The sequence below is a fragment of a genome, unplaced genomic scaffold (genome assembly GCF_019419815.1).
Source record: "Pyrus x bretschneideri cultivar Hongxiangsu unplaced genomic scaffold, Pyrus_bretschneideri_v1 Contig37, whole genome shotgun sequence".
Taxonomy (NCBI): Eukaryota; Viridiplantae; Streptophyta; class Magnoliopsida; order Rosales; family Rosaceae; genus Pyrus; species Pyrus x bretschneideri.
The window spans coordinates 2,767,022-2,781,195 of NW_025999690.1; the positions used below are offsets into that span (position 1 = coordinate 2,767,022).

Sequence of the window (14,174 nt, forward strand, 5' to 3'; positions counted from 1 at the left end):
GTATTTGGTTAGTTGCAGCAGGCAAGCACGCACGTTAACGACCCCGTCATAGTATTTGACAATTTTGGGCTTGCAATTTGGAGGGAGAGACGGTTGGGTCGGAAGGGTAAGCTTTGAAAGGTCGTTAAACCCAACGGCTCTTCCTCCCACCCTCCCTTCCTCTTCCAACCCAGTTCTTCCATCTCTCTCTCTCTCTCAGTAATCAATTAAGAAGGACAACAAACACGTGAGAAAATGGCACGACTTGAATTGAGACATGATGCTGAAAGCAGATCATCATCCGCTTTTCACACAACCAACAGTCAGCTACCAAATCAATTAGATGGAAGAGGAGGTGTCAAAGGAAATACTTCTATTCACAATCACTTCTTTTCTTTTATTATAACAGCTTATAGCTTCTCCTTCCTTACTCTTCTCTGTACCCACTCCAGCAGAGCAAGAGGAGGAGCTAAAAAGCCTCATCTTTCTCTGCTTCTGCTCTTCCCCAAGTGCTCACTCGGGTACTTCCCGATTTTCGAGATTTTTCAATCATCAGTAAGTACATTGTCAAGTTCCCAGTTGAGTTGTGAATCCCAATAGTGGGTTGCATTTGTATTTTTTATTCCCTATGTTCATTGTTTGCATGATGCTAATTAGTGATTTGGGCAGATGGAGTTTGTTCTTAATGGTGATTAAGGGTCTTAATTATGTGGTTAATGATGATAGCTCTCACCTAACTAATCTGCATTGATGTTAATGTGGAATTCTTGTTAGTTTATGGGAGTGATGCAGAAGTTGGACATGGGTTTTGAATTCTGTATTTGCACAAACTGATTGACATAGTGATTCACTCAAATGCCACTTGCTATAGAAATTTTAAGATCGAAACTAGTTAGAATTCGGTTTTCATTAGGGAATGCAGTAAATTCTTTTCGGTTCTCTCGAATGGTGAGATTTGATTGTGGCACTGATGCCTGCCTAATGACGCGATGCACATTTGATAAATTCAGGATTTGAAAGCTTAAATCATGGCTGAAGATCTGGAGAAACCATTGTTGGATCCTGAGAATTTCAATCGGGATGGTATCGATTTGGTAGGTTATGCATTAGTTATACTACAACAACAACCACATTTTGGAATTCACTCCCCTACAATAGCATTTTAAAACACTTCCAATGTAACAGGAACGCTTGCCATTGGGAGAAGTCTTCGAACAACTGAGGACATCACCACAAGGTCTTTCAACCGAAGATGCTGAAGCCAGATTGGTGATTTTTGGCTTTAACAAGCTTGAAGAGAAGACTGTAAGCACCACAGTTCCCAAACATGCTTCATTTAAATTCATTATTTAAGTTGTTCCTGGCATAACTAAATTCACATCCATTAATTTCAATGCAGGAGAACAAATTTTTGAAGTTCCTTGGTTTTATGTGGAACCCCTTGTCATGGGTTATGGAAGCTGCAGCTATAATGGCTCTTGTCCTCGCTAATGGCGGAGTAAGTAGACTCTTAAACTAAGTATTCATTTTCGATTCAGGGAAATGTAAATTCTGATTCATAACTTTATACTGTAATGGATTGTTCGTACAGGGTGAGGGTCCTGACTGGCAGGACTTTGTAGGGATTGTTATCCTGCTTATCATCAACTCAACGATTAGTTTCATTGAGGAGAATAATGCAGGAAATGCTGCATCAGCTCTAATGGATCGCTTAGCTCCGAAGACAAGGGTATGCCGGTTTGCTTGCTGCCTTTGGCTCAGAGAATATCATCTTCAGGCACACGATAGATTATTAGCTCATATGTCTTTTATGCAGGTTCTCAGAGATGGGCTCTGGACAGAGCAAGATGCAGCTATTTTAGTACCAGGTGACATAATTAGCATTAAGCTCGGGGACATCATTCCGGCTGATGCTCGTCTGCTTGAAGGAGACGCGCTGAAAGTTGACCAGGCAAGTGCATTTTTTTTTTTTTTTTTTTTTTTTGAAACCAGGCAAGAGCCAACTTCTGTTGATAAATGGATATCTGATTGATGTGCTTGTAATTTTCGATATAAATTTAATACGAATCCGGAAATGAAGTAGTATTGTTGAATTTGTTTTTGGCAGTCAGCTCTTACAGGAGAGTCTCTACCTGTGACCAAGAAGACAGGTGATGAAGTATTTTCTGGTTCAACATGTAAACATGGAGAGATTGAAGCTGTTGTGATCGCAACCGGAGTTAACTCCTTTTTCGGAAAGGCAGCACATTTGGTGGACTCCACTGAAGTTGTTGGACATTTCCAGCAGGTAATTAAATAGCCTAACATGCAACTCATGATGGTTCAAAAGTTTGAAATCGCGATGTGACATCAGTAACGTGATTTTTCGTGCAGGTCCTTACCTCCATTGGGAATTTCTGCATTTGCTCTATTGCTGTGGGAATGATTCTTGAAATCATTGTCATGTTCCCAATACAGCACCGCTCTTACAGGGATGGGATCAACAACCTTCTTGTTCTCTTAATTGGAGGAATTCCGATCGCCATGCCAACGGTGTTATCTGTTACACTTGCCATTGGTTCTCATCGACTTTCTCAACAGGTGCATCTCTTAATAGCTTTAAGTCCACGATATTGTGGAACCTTCAAGAAAATTTATGCTTCCAATGAAATCTATGGACTTATATAGCATAATCTGAAATATTTACTGACATCGTTTGCATACCTTTGTCTTTTATTTTGTGACTTAGGGTGCCATTACGAAAAGGATGACAGCAATTGAAGAGATGGCAGGAATGGATGTCCTCTGCAGTGACAAAACTGGAACTCTCACCCTGAATCGCCTAACAGTTGATAGAAACATAGTTGAGGTATGAAAGCTGATTCCGTGACAGTCACTTAATCCTAACAGCTAGTTTGTTCCATGGAAGTAATCTTCGAACCATGGAGGCAACTTTTGAATATTGGGTGTCCTTGATATGGCATGTTTGGTCATGTGTTTAGGTTGAATAGATACATAAAAAACATATGTACCTTTGCAGGTTTTCAACAAAGATCTAGACAAAGACGCGGTCATCATGTTTGCAGCCAGAGCAGCTAGAATGGAGAACCAGGACGCTATTGATGCAGCCATTGTCAATATGCTTGCTGATCCAAAGGAGGTAGGGATATAGGATTACACTTCAACCCTGGAGTTTTGTCTGTTTTCCGTTCTATGCTTATGCATAAAATTACCCTTTCGTCTATAGGCACGAGCAGGTATTACAGAAGTGCATTTTCTGCCCTTCAATCCGGTGGACAAGCGTACTGCTATTACATACATTGATTCGGAAGGTAACTGGTATCGGGCCAGCAAAGGAGCTCCGGAACAGGTACTGATGTGTTCAGAGAATAAGAACCCTAACTTAACTCGCCCCCCAAGTATTATTCCCCTTACTATAATCTCCTGATAGTATAGGCTTCTAATGTTGTAGAGAGTGAGGAAAGTACTGAAAACGCAGTTAGGTTTACAATTTATATGTAATAATTGCTGCAGTTGGACAAACATGATTTCTATTGTTTTTTTTTTTTAATTGTCATCCTGAAATCAGATTCTAGATCTATGCCCGGAGAAAGACGAGATTGCTGGAAGGGTGCATTCAATTATTGAAAAATTTGCTGAAAGGGGATTGCGGTCTCTTGGAGTTGCCTTTCAGGTAAGCCAGACAAACTATGTTCTAAATTTGGTAACAACGGTTTTTTGAGCACCGGTGGAAATTTCTGACATTTTACAACTCCCAAATTTTGCTACTGCCAGGAAGTTCCAGAAAAAACTAAGGATAGCCCTGGAGGTCCATGGACATTTGCTGGGTTGTTGCCCTTGTTTGATCCTCCAAGGCATGACAGTGCTGAGACCATTCGTAGAGCGCTTAACCTTGGAGTCTGTGTAAAGATGATTACAGGTACGTTTTTGATTGACTTTGTTTACAGGTAATCTTGGTCTCACACACAAATGTTATCGTTGACTTTGTTTTTTTATTGAAATTGTAAAACCCTTGAGCATAAATGTCAAAGACAGACACTGATTCTTGAGTTCTTGTTCTCACATCAGGTGATCAGTTGGCAATTGCAAAGGAGACAGGGCGGAGACTTGGTATGGGAACAAACATGTACCCCTCCTCTTCGTTATTAGGCCGCCACGTAGAAGAACATGAAGCTCTTCCTGTGGATGAGTTGATTGAGAAGGCTGATGGCTTTGCTGGTGTCTTCCCTGGTAATTAATTGAACACCTGTTTCACAAATTAAGTACGTTCTCTCTGGATCACTCACTTAGCTTATCCTTGATTTGCAACTTTCAGAACACAAGTATGAAATTGTAAAGATTTTACAAGAAAAGAAGCATGTGGTTGGGATGACTGGAGACGGAGTTAACGATGCAGCCTGCTTTAAAGAAAGCAGACATTGGTATAGCAGTGGCAGATTCCACAGATGCTGCAAGAAGTGCTTCTGATATAGTCTTAACTGAGCCTGGATTGAGTGTGATTGTCAGTGCTGTCCTCACCAGTCGCGCTATATTCCAAAGAATGAAGAATTACACGGTTGAGTAGCAAATTAGCAATCTTTTTCTCCTTTCTTTGTTTACCTTTGTTCTTTGTTTCCGCATTATTTCAATGGTAAACTGATTAGTTTGCGTGAATATGCAGATATATGCTGTCTCCATAACAATTAGGATTGTGGTAAGTTTTCTATATTATAGTCTCACCTTCAAATAATTTTTTAGACTTAATCCTAAGTCTTTGAAGATTGGTTATGTTTCAACTTTCCGTAATGTTTTAAACTTCATCCTTCTGCAGCTTGGTTTCGTGCTTCTTGCGTTGATCTGGGAATATGACTTCCCACCTTTCATGGTTCTGATTATAGCCATACTGAATGACGGTAATATACTGAACTGTGATAGCGTTAATATTTATTCCTTATATTCTAATAAGATGATCAAGCATCAAGAACAAGAAATTTTAGATCATGCAGAAGAATATTAAGAAAAACATAACAGATGCAAACGAACTTGTAGATCAGTTATGTTTAGACATTCATAGACAATTATCAACAATGAGTAACTGACGTTGTATTTAAATTTTAAATGCAGGAACCATCATGACAATTTCGCAGGATCGCGTAAAGCCCTCCCCGAAGCCTGATAGCTGGAAGCTGAATGAGATATTTGCTACTGGCATTGTCATTGGCACATACCTTGCTTTAGTTACTGTATTGTTCTACTGGGTTGTTGTTGACACTGACTTCTTCGAGGTATGAAACACAGAAATGAGGCTAATTGACTTTGTTTTCTAAGATCCTCTGCAAAATAAGCAGCAGAAGATACATTAACTCGGTTTACATCTATGATGCTTGCTGATTTTATATCACTTGCAGAGAACCTTCAATGTAAGAGATTTATCGAGCAGTAGCGAGGAAGTTTCGTCTGCTGTATATCTGCAAGTCAGTATCATCAGCCAGGCTCTCATATTTGTGACAAGAAGCCAGGGGTGGTCATTTCTTGAGAGGCCCGGAACTATGTTGATGTGCGCTTTCGTGGTGGCTCAACTGGTATGCCTATTTCGATTGCATCTAACAAAATTTCCTCACAATCTGATTTACATTTTCATGTATTGAAAATTTGTTTCTGTAAAAATATTAGGTGGCAACTTTGATTGCTGTATATGCAACAATCAGCTTTGCATATATCAGCGGCATTGGATGGGGATGGGCCGGAATCATCTGGTTGTACAGTGTGATTTTCTACATTCCTTTGGACATCATTAAATTTGCAATTCGCTATGCTTTGACCGGGGACGCCTGGAATCTGTTATTCGATAGAAAGGTTTGTGCAATGTTCTAAGTTAAGTTGCATTGAAACTTTCTAGCATTCGGCTTGAAATTCTAACTTTGATTTCTATGTTGCTTTTGATATTCAACAGACAGCTTTTACTAGTAAGAAAGACTATGGGAAGGAAGATAGGGCAGCTAAGTGGATACTTTCTCAGAAAAGCTTACAAGGGTTACAAGACTATGAGATCAACAGGACCGGCAAGCGTTCTTCTTTGATTGCGGAACAGGCCAGGCGACGCGCTGAAATTGCCCGGCTCGGGGAGATACACACTCTGAGAGGACATGTAGAATCTGTACTGAGGCTCAAGAATTTGGACCTGAGTGCCATTCAATCAGCCCATACGGTCTGAAAAAAATACATGGATATCTGCAAAATGTATCAACGTGTTATCGATACTCTGAAGGCACGAATTTATCAGCATTTGCTCACATGATTGATGCTGAGTATCTGCAAGAAATTGACATTTGGGTTTTTGGTGGTGGTCAATTCTTTGGGTTCTAAAAGGTCAGAAAATCCATTTGCTTAATTAGTATTTGTTGCAACTTTTTTTGTAATAAAATTAGGAAACTGCAAACTCACCTGACATGCACAGGGGACTTTTCTGTTTATTGGATCTGATGTATTATTACATATGGTTTGCTCTTTTAAAAGAGTAATACACATTGAATTTTTGTAGTTATTCAAAAGAAGATTGTTGCTATTTTTTTTTGTACTGTGTCAAGGATTGAAGAAGATGAATTGGAGCATGAATGTCATTGCTGGAGTGATATTTAAGGCAAAAGAAAGTTCTAGTTTAATAGATTTTTCTCTGGATAGGACGTCCGTTCTTTACCAAAAGAACGGACTGTCAATATGGTGTTAATAAGCGGTCGATAATATTGGTAAATAACTTGTAGGTAGCAAAATGTATCAACATGTTATTGATACATGTTTTGACATTATTGATACAAAACCCACCATTCAATAAAGGACAAACGTCCTACACAGAGAATTTCGAATAATGCAATAACCAAGCTTTCTAGTCTTTTTTGGGGCTGAGATCTGGACATTTCACAGGCAGAATCAAAATTGATCTATTGGTGAAAATGTTAAGGGCTCAGCCTTTCTGCACTCCTTACAACAACAAAACTAATGTGAAACAAAGCCAGAGACTAGGTACAGTTCTACTTGTTGAGTGCAGTAAATTACTTGGACAACAAGCCACATCATCATATGATCGAAGGCTGAAGTCGTTCAAATGACTCTACCTCGTGAATTTTAGACATCCGAATGATGCGCACCTTTCCAAGCTTCACGGAATTGATGTAATCTGTAAGGGAATGTGACGAGGTAAGAGGAAACAGAAGTCCCGTCATTCGTACAAAAATGGAGAACCAACCCTCTCTATACTCTGGTCCATGTGTGTACCCCGTTACTAAGCTTCTTATGAGCTCCCACGCAGCATTCAGGTATTCTGGTATCAGGTATCTCATTCCAAAGTAGTGGTTGTTTGGCTCATCCTCCAATCTCTTCAAATATGCATGTCAAAGAACAAAATAACCAAGTACATACTAGAAAAATATTAATTTTGAGCAGAGTACAGAACGACTATTTTGGGGGTGCTAATACAATTTTTGAAACGGGGTGTAAAATCAAAGGCTTGAATAGTCAAGACTTACATGTTCGATGTAACAACTTTCATAGTGAAGGCACACACCGAAATGCCTAAACATGAAGTTTTCGTAATCATAAGGAAACCAGGGAAGAAGATCATTTCAGTAGACAACCCTGAAGTACTTTGGAACCGGGCTATCTAAACACGCATCCATGTACCTCGCTAGCTTCCTATGCCCTACCCTAGACTGTCCAAATGTGTACACACCCAACAACCTTTGCATCAACTTCATCTCCTCATGCGACACCAGCACTGACATGAACAAGATGGCAAGAGCTCTGCCCAGGCTATGCCCCGTGACTACAAATTTTGCATTTTTGTGCTCCTCTAGTAATCTCTTGAGCTTTCTTCTAACAGCATAGTATGCCTTGGGGCCTTCTGAAGAATTTCCACTTTCATACCCTATGTGTTTCATTTGAAGGTGGTTTCGGAAGGTTACAACATTAGTTCTGTTCCCCAAGCCTCAGGCTTCTAGGAATCCCATGTGTACTTTCCCCACATTGGAATTTCATACCAACAATACTCAAATTCGGTACTCCAAATACTGGCGTAAAAAGGTTCCCTTCCCAGGAAGCTGATCGATATTAGATTTGTATCTTTAGGCTTGTCAGAGTATGAACAAGTTTGTAGACATCTGCGAGCAAAAATCTATCATATCATCATCCAAAAAAATAGTATTGTATTTTGTGAATGGTATATTCATCATAAAACAATCAGGTACAAGAGATAGCAATATATATGTGCTAGAGGGAAGAAAACAAGACTACCTATCCCTCCTTGATTTACGTCTAAAGCTAACAAAAAAGAACAAATAAGACACATCCCTTGAATTAAGGGAATTGACAAGACAAATAAGACAAATTGAGGAAATTGACAACAAGAGACACATCCCTTGAATTAAGGGAATTGACAACACTATCTATCACCCTAAAATCCTTTGTACGGTGAACATGCAACCTAACCTAACCCTAGTTGCCATTCTTTCTTCCAATACTCCCCCTCAAGCTGGATCAAAGGGATTAATTGATCCAAGCTTGAACAAAAGACGTTGAAAATCAGCAGAGGGTAATCCTTTTGTGAAAATATCTGCAAGTTGATCATGACTGCGCGTGTAGTGAGTGTCGATCACCTTGGACTGAACTTGATTTCTGACGTAGTGACAATCAACTTCAATATGTTTAGTTCGCTCATGGAATACAGGATTCGATGCAATGTGCATCGCGGCCTGATTATCACAGTGTAGGGACATGGGTTGTTGATGAGGAAAACCTAAAGTCAACAGAAGGCTTTTGAGCCAAATAAGTTCACAAGCAGTGGACGCCATAGCACGATACTCTGCCTCTGCACTAGAGCGTGCAACAACACTTTGTTTCTTGCTTTTCCAGGTAACTAGGTTGCCTCCCACAAACGTACAAAACCCAGTGGTAGACTTGCGATCGAGAGAATTGCCTGCCTAGTCAGCATCGGTATAGCCTGAGATCTGAGTGTGACTATTGTTGCGCATAAGAATTCCTCTACCAATGGAACCCTTAAGATAACGTAGCACACGATGAACAATCTTCAAATCATCCATGCTTGGAGAGTGCATAAACTGGCTAACAATGCTGACAGCATATAATATATCAGGACGTGTGATAGTCAGATAAATGAGTTTGCCAACCATTCTTTGATAGTAACTTAAATTGGGAACTGGATCACCGTGAGTTTTTAGCTTCAAGTTGCTATCCAAGGGGGTACGAGCAGGCTTGCAATCTGTCATTTTTGCTTCGTGAAGAAGATCCATGACATACTTGCGTTGGTTGAGGAAGAAACCCTTGTGAGAGTGTGCCATCTCGATGCCCAGAAAGTATTTGAGAGTGCCAAGATCCTTGATAGCAAACTTGTTGTTGAGATACTGTTTAAGAGCATTAATCTCTGACATATTATCACCTGTCACAATTAGATCATCAACATAAATGAGCACAACTAGTTTACCCACTAAGCTGGAACGAACAAATAGGGAAGAATCCGCAATACTTCGACAAAAACCAACCCTTTCCAGAACATGACTGAGCTTGGCATACCATGCACGTGGACTTTGCTTGAGACCATAAATGGATTTATGGAGTTTGCACACCATTTCTGGATTGTTTGATTGAGGATGACCTGGGGGTAGCTTCATGTAAACCTCTTCTTCAAGTTCACCATGCAGGAAAGCATTTTTAACATCCATTTGAAAGAGAGGCCATGCATTGTTAATTGCAACCGACAACAATACTCTAACAGTGTTCATTTTTGCCACCGGAGCAAATGTCTCTTTATAATCAACGCCATAGGTTTGTGTAAAACCTCGAGCAACCAAGCGAGCCTTATTCCTTTCGATTGTACCATCTGAATGAAACTTAGTTTTGTACACCCAACGACTCCCCACTGCCTTCTTTCCTTTTGGAAGTTTCACTATAGTCCATGTGTTATTTTCATAGAGGGCTTGAAGCTCCTCTGCCATAGCATTTCTCCACTCACTGTGAAGATTGGCTTCTTGAAAACTTTGAGGTTCTCGAGCTTCATTAATGGCACTTAGGAATGTAGCAAAAGAAGATGAGACTTTGCTATAATCAATAACATCAGTCACGGGATACCTGGTAGTGTAGGTCACATAATCATGCAACTTGGATGGAAGTTTCCTCTCTCGTGCAGGATTGCGACGAACTGTAGGAGATTGAACTACAGGTATTTGAACAACATCATGGTTGGAAGGATCACTGGAGGGTGCAGTGTGAATCTCCGATGAGGAAGGGTTTTCGTCTTCAAGATGTTCCACCGAGTGAAGGTTAACATCATCCGGCACATGATCACTAGGAGTGCATGTTGCATCTTCTCCGTTTGGATATGGAAAAGGAAATAAGTCCATCAAATGCTCCCCCTGTCTAGAGTAATCCAGTGATTGTGAGAAGTAAGGAACATGTTCTTCAAATTTAACATCCCTTGAAACAACCATTTTTCTAGTTGTTGAATTATAGCACTTGTAACCTTTTTGGGTAGATGAATAACCTAGAAAGACACATTTGGCAGCCCTTGGGTCTAGCTTGTCACGATTTTGAGTTTGAATGTGAACAAAGCATGTACACCCAAAGACTCTCAAATGGGAAAAGTTGATCTTTCTATTTTTCAAGACCTCATAAGGTGATTTAAAATTCAACACTTTACTAGGCAATCTATTGATGAGATATGCCGCAGTAAGGACTCCTTGAGACCAAAACTTCTTAGGCACATTCATGTGAAACATAAGAGCTCTAGTCTTCTCAAGTAGATCTCTATTCTTCCTCTCGGCCACCCCATTTTGTTGAGGTGTTCCAACACAGCTTGTTTGGTGTAATATACCATGCGTGCTCAAGTAGTGTGACATGTTATGAGACATATATTCTGTGCCGTTATCTGATCGTAAAATATGAATTTTTGAAGCAAATTGGGTGGCCACAAGTCTATGAAAATCTTGCAAAACTTCCATCACTTCACTTTTAAATTTCAAAAGATACAACCAAGTAATCCTTGTGAAATCATCCACAAAAGTTACAAAATATTTGTATCCATCAAAAGACTCTATAGTTGGTCCCCAAACATCGGAATGCACGATTTCAAAAGGGTTACTAGCCCTAGACAAAGAGGAAGTAAATGGTAATCTAGTAAACTTAGAAAAATGACAAACATCACAAGGACTTGTAACTTTGCACATATTTGGGAACAAGGTGGATAGAACTTTTTCAGAAGGATGTGCTAGACGTTGGTGCCAAAGTTATTGTTCTTGAGCTAAGCTTGAAGTGACTTGAAAAACCTTGGGAACTTGAATATGCTTGGAAAGATAGTAGAGACCATTTAAGAAAAATCCTTCACCAATCGTCTTCTTGGTGACTACATCCTGAAAGATCACATTTTTGGGAGAGAAAATGGCAAGACAATTTAATGAGTTTGTGATCTTGCTAACAGATAAAAGTTGAAAAGGGAATGAGGGAACATAAAGAGCCTCAGACTCGACATCACTTGAGATCAAATGTATTTTTCCTTTTCCCACAACCATAGCATTTTTTCCATTGGCAACTGACACTTGAGATGGAATAGAAAATTTTTCAAATTTATGCAAGTTTATAGACTTGTTAGTCATATGATCAGTGGCTCCAGAATCTATAATCCAATATTCATGCACATTACCAATGTTGAGAGCAGTTGAGAAGGAGTGTAAGATACTTGGGATGTCCCTTTGTACCACGCCTTCATTTCCAGCCAGGAAGCCAGCAAACTGTCCTAGTAGTGCAGTTTGATTGTTGTCACACTGATTTAGTGGTCCTTCACTATCTCCAAGACCTTGTTTCTTGTGAAGAAACATAGCAAACTCGTTGATCAGTGCAGCTGGATTAGTGGTGAACTTCAGTGCTCCATCAGAAGAAGTTGTGGCAACATGATTTGCCTTGTAAGAAGGGTTGTACGAGCCTTTCGAGACACCTTTGTTATCCCTAGGAAACTTTGGTTTTAACTCTGGATGAAGAATCCAGCATCGGTCTCTTGAGTGCCCACCAGCATCACAATGGCTACATTTTAAGCCAGTTTTCTTTCCTTTGTAGCCTCTCTCCTCACCAAGTTTTTGGTTAGAGAAGTAAGCCCTAGCTTCTGGTATATTTGCCTTCATGTCCAAAGTCATGACTTTCCTTCGAACCTCTTCTCTTTGAATTGTGGCACACACACTTGAAAAGAAGGCAGGTCGGGATTCATGAGGATATGGCTTCGAAGATCTTCGAAGTCAGGGCTCAGGCTTGCTAGGAGTTGGAATATTTTGTCTTCCTCGGCTCTTTTAATTAGCACAGCAGCGTCGATGGTGTGTGGTCGATACACATTCAGCTCGTTCCACATAGTGGTCAGTTTTCCAAGATGTTGCACAAATGGCTTCCCTTCCTGTTGCAAACCAGCAATGTCCTTCTTTAACTAAAACACTCTAGCCGCATTGTTCTGATTTCCATACATTTCCTTGAGATTTTTCCAAAGAGTCATGGAGGATTCAGCATAGCTAAAAATTTCTGCAATCTTACGATCCATGGAATTGAGTAGCCACGACATGACCAACTGGTCTTTGCATAGCCAAGCATCATACTCCGGTGAGGTAGTCTCAGGCATTGGAATAGCACCATTAACATAACCAAGCTTTGATCGTCCTCCCAGAGCAAGAGAAACTGCTCTCTCCCATGGAAGATAGTTAAACTCATTTAGCAAGACAGAACTAAGACGTTGATTTGGGTTGATATCAATATCTGAGTGTGGTGATGGTGGAGTAGCATGAAAGCCGTCTCCTTCCAAATTTACTAAGCTTTCTTCAGCCATGATTGAAGGACAAGAAGCTCACAAATCTCTCAAGAGAACACCACAGAGACAGGCCGGTTAGGGTCACTGCTCTGATACCATATTGTATTTTGTGAATGGTATATTCATCATAAAACAATCAGGTACAAGAGATAGCAATATATATGTGCTAGAGGGAAGAAAATAAGACTAACTATCCCTCCTTGATTTACGTCTAAAGCTAACAAAAAAGAACAAATAAGACACATCCCTTGAATTAAGGGAATTGACAAGACAAATAAGACAAATGGAGGAAATTGACAACAAGAGACACATCCCTTGAATTAAGGGAATTGACAACACTATCTATCACCCTAAAATCCTTTGTACGGTGAACATGCAACCTAACCTAACCCTAGTTGCCATTTTTTCTTCCAATAAATAGAGAGGAAAAAATGAATTGGACTTATGAAGCTCATAACGTTGAAATGTTTTATGACCAAAAATGTTCAAAATGTTGTTTCTTACCACTCCAGCAACTGCAGAAGTCCACAAAATGCATCTGCTTCACTGAAAGCTCAAATCTAAACTAGTTAGTATTTGTAGAAAAATGAAGATAGAACCAAGCAAGAATAGAATTAACTGAAATGATTTCCGCACTACTTTTTCTTCCCCTGCAATCATTAATCTTTTTTTTTTTTTTTTTTTTGAGCTTTTAGATTGAACAAATCAAAGTAAGAATTAAGGCACAAAAACAAAGAGAGTATGTAGAAGGGAAAAACGAGAGCGCGGAGTTTATTTTCCATGGATATAACTTGCCTTCCAATTATCTAACACAACTTTTCTAATGACTTTGTCATTCTCATATGCTACCTTGGAAGCCATAATGCAGAGGTCCATAAGCATCGGATTCCCCGACTTCGCGCTTGTTCAGAAACAGAAGAAACTATGTCTTCCGCTAAGTTTTCACCCTTGCAGAGGTCTACCCTCCCATTCAAGTGACCAAATACACTTGTGAAAGTCTCTGTGTCCCTCTGTGACACCAACACTTTTCCTACATCCCCAATCACCATTAAAGCATATAGTAGGTGGGCACAAATTTTGAATAGAAAGATACGTCCAAACAACTCCAAGAGCATTAATTCTGTGTATGCCTATACTTCTCTCCCTTGTATACATTAAATTTCCAGTCACCATGAAGTAATGGTTAACATGTTGTGAGTGCATTACTTAATGAATATGCAGTCCGGCTTTGTGCAGAGCGTCCTGTCAACCTGTTGAGAAAACCTAAATTCTACTACATTTTCTTTAACTTTAATTCATTTTATCGACATGATTGTTTGTTATAAAGTGTGAAATTATCATTTGAAATTGAGACTTTACACCTAAAATT

At 39.7% G+C, this 14,174-nt stretch overlaps 1 protein-coding gene and 1 pseudogene across 1 annotated transcript; one reads left to right on the forward strand and one right to left on the reverse strand.

Moving 5' to 3' along the window:
• Window positions 1-371: 371 nt before the first annotated feature.
• LOC125468357 (ATPase 10, plasma membrane-type-like) lies at window positions 372-6,523 on the forward strand. The gene is given in 22 exon segments (XM_048564014.1): window positions 372-534; window positions 990-1,073; window positions 1,165-1,284; window positions 1,379-1,477; window positions 1,571-1,708; window positions 1,796-1,930; window positions 2,087-2,266; window positions 2,353-2,559; window positions 2,708-2,827; window positions 2,999-3,118; window positions 3,206-3,328; window positions 3,548-3,652; window positions 3,754-3,898; window positions 4,048-4,209; window positions 4,295-4,374; window positions 4,376-4,534; window positions 4,640-4,672; window positions 4,790-4,871; window positions 5,083-5,243; window positions 5,367-5,540; window positions 5,632-5,814; window positions 5,912-6,523. Coding segments are annotated over 21 exon segments (2,853 nt in total). The 5' UTR covers window positions 372-534; window positions 990-1,007; the 3' UTR covers window positions 6,173-6,523.
• A 508-nt stretch (window positions 6,524-7,031) lies between these two features.
• On the reverse strand, window positions 7,032-13,877 carry LOC125480900 (annotated as a pseudogene).
• Between the last annotated feature and the right edge of the window lie 297 nt (window positions 13,878-14,174).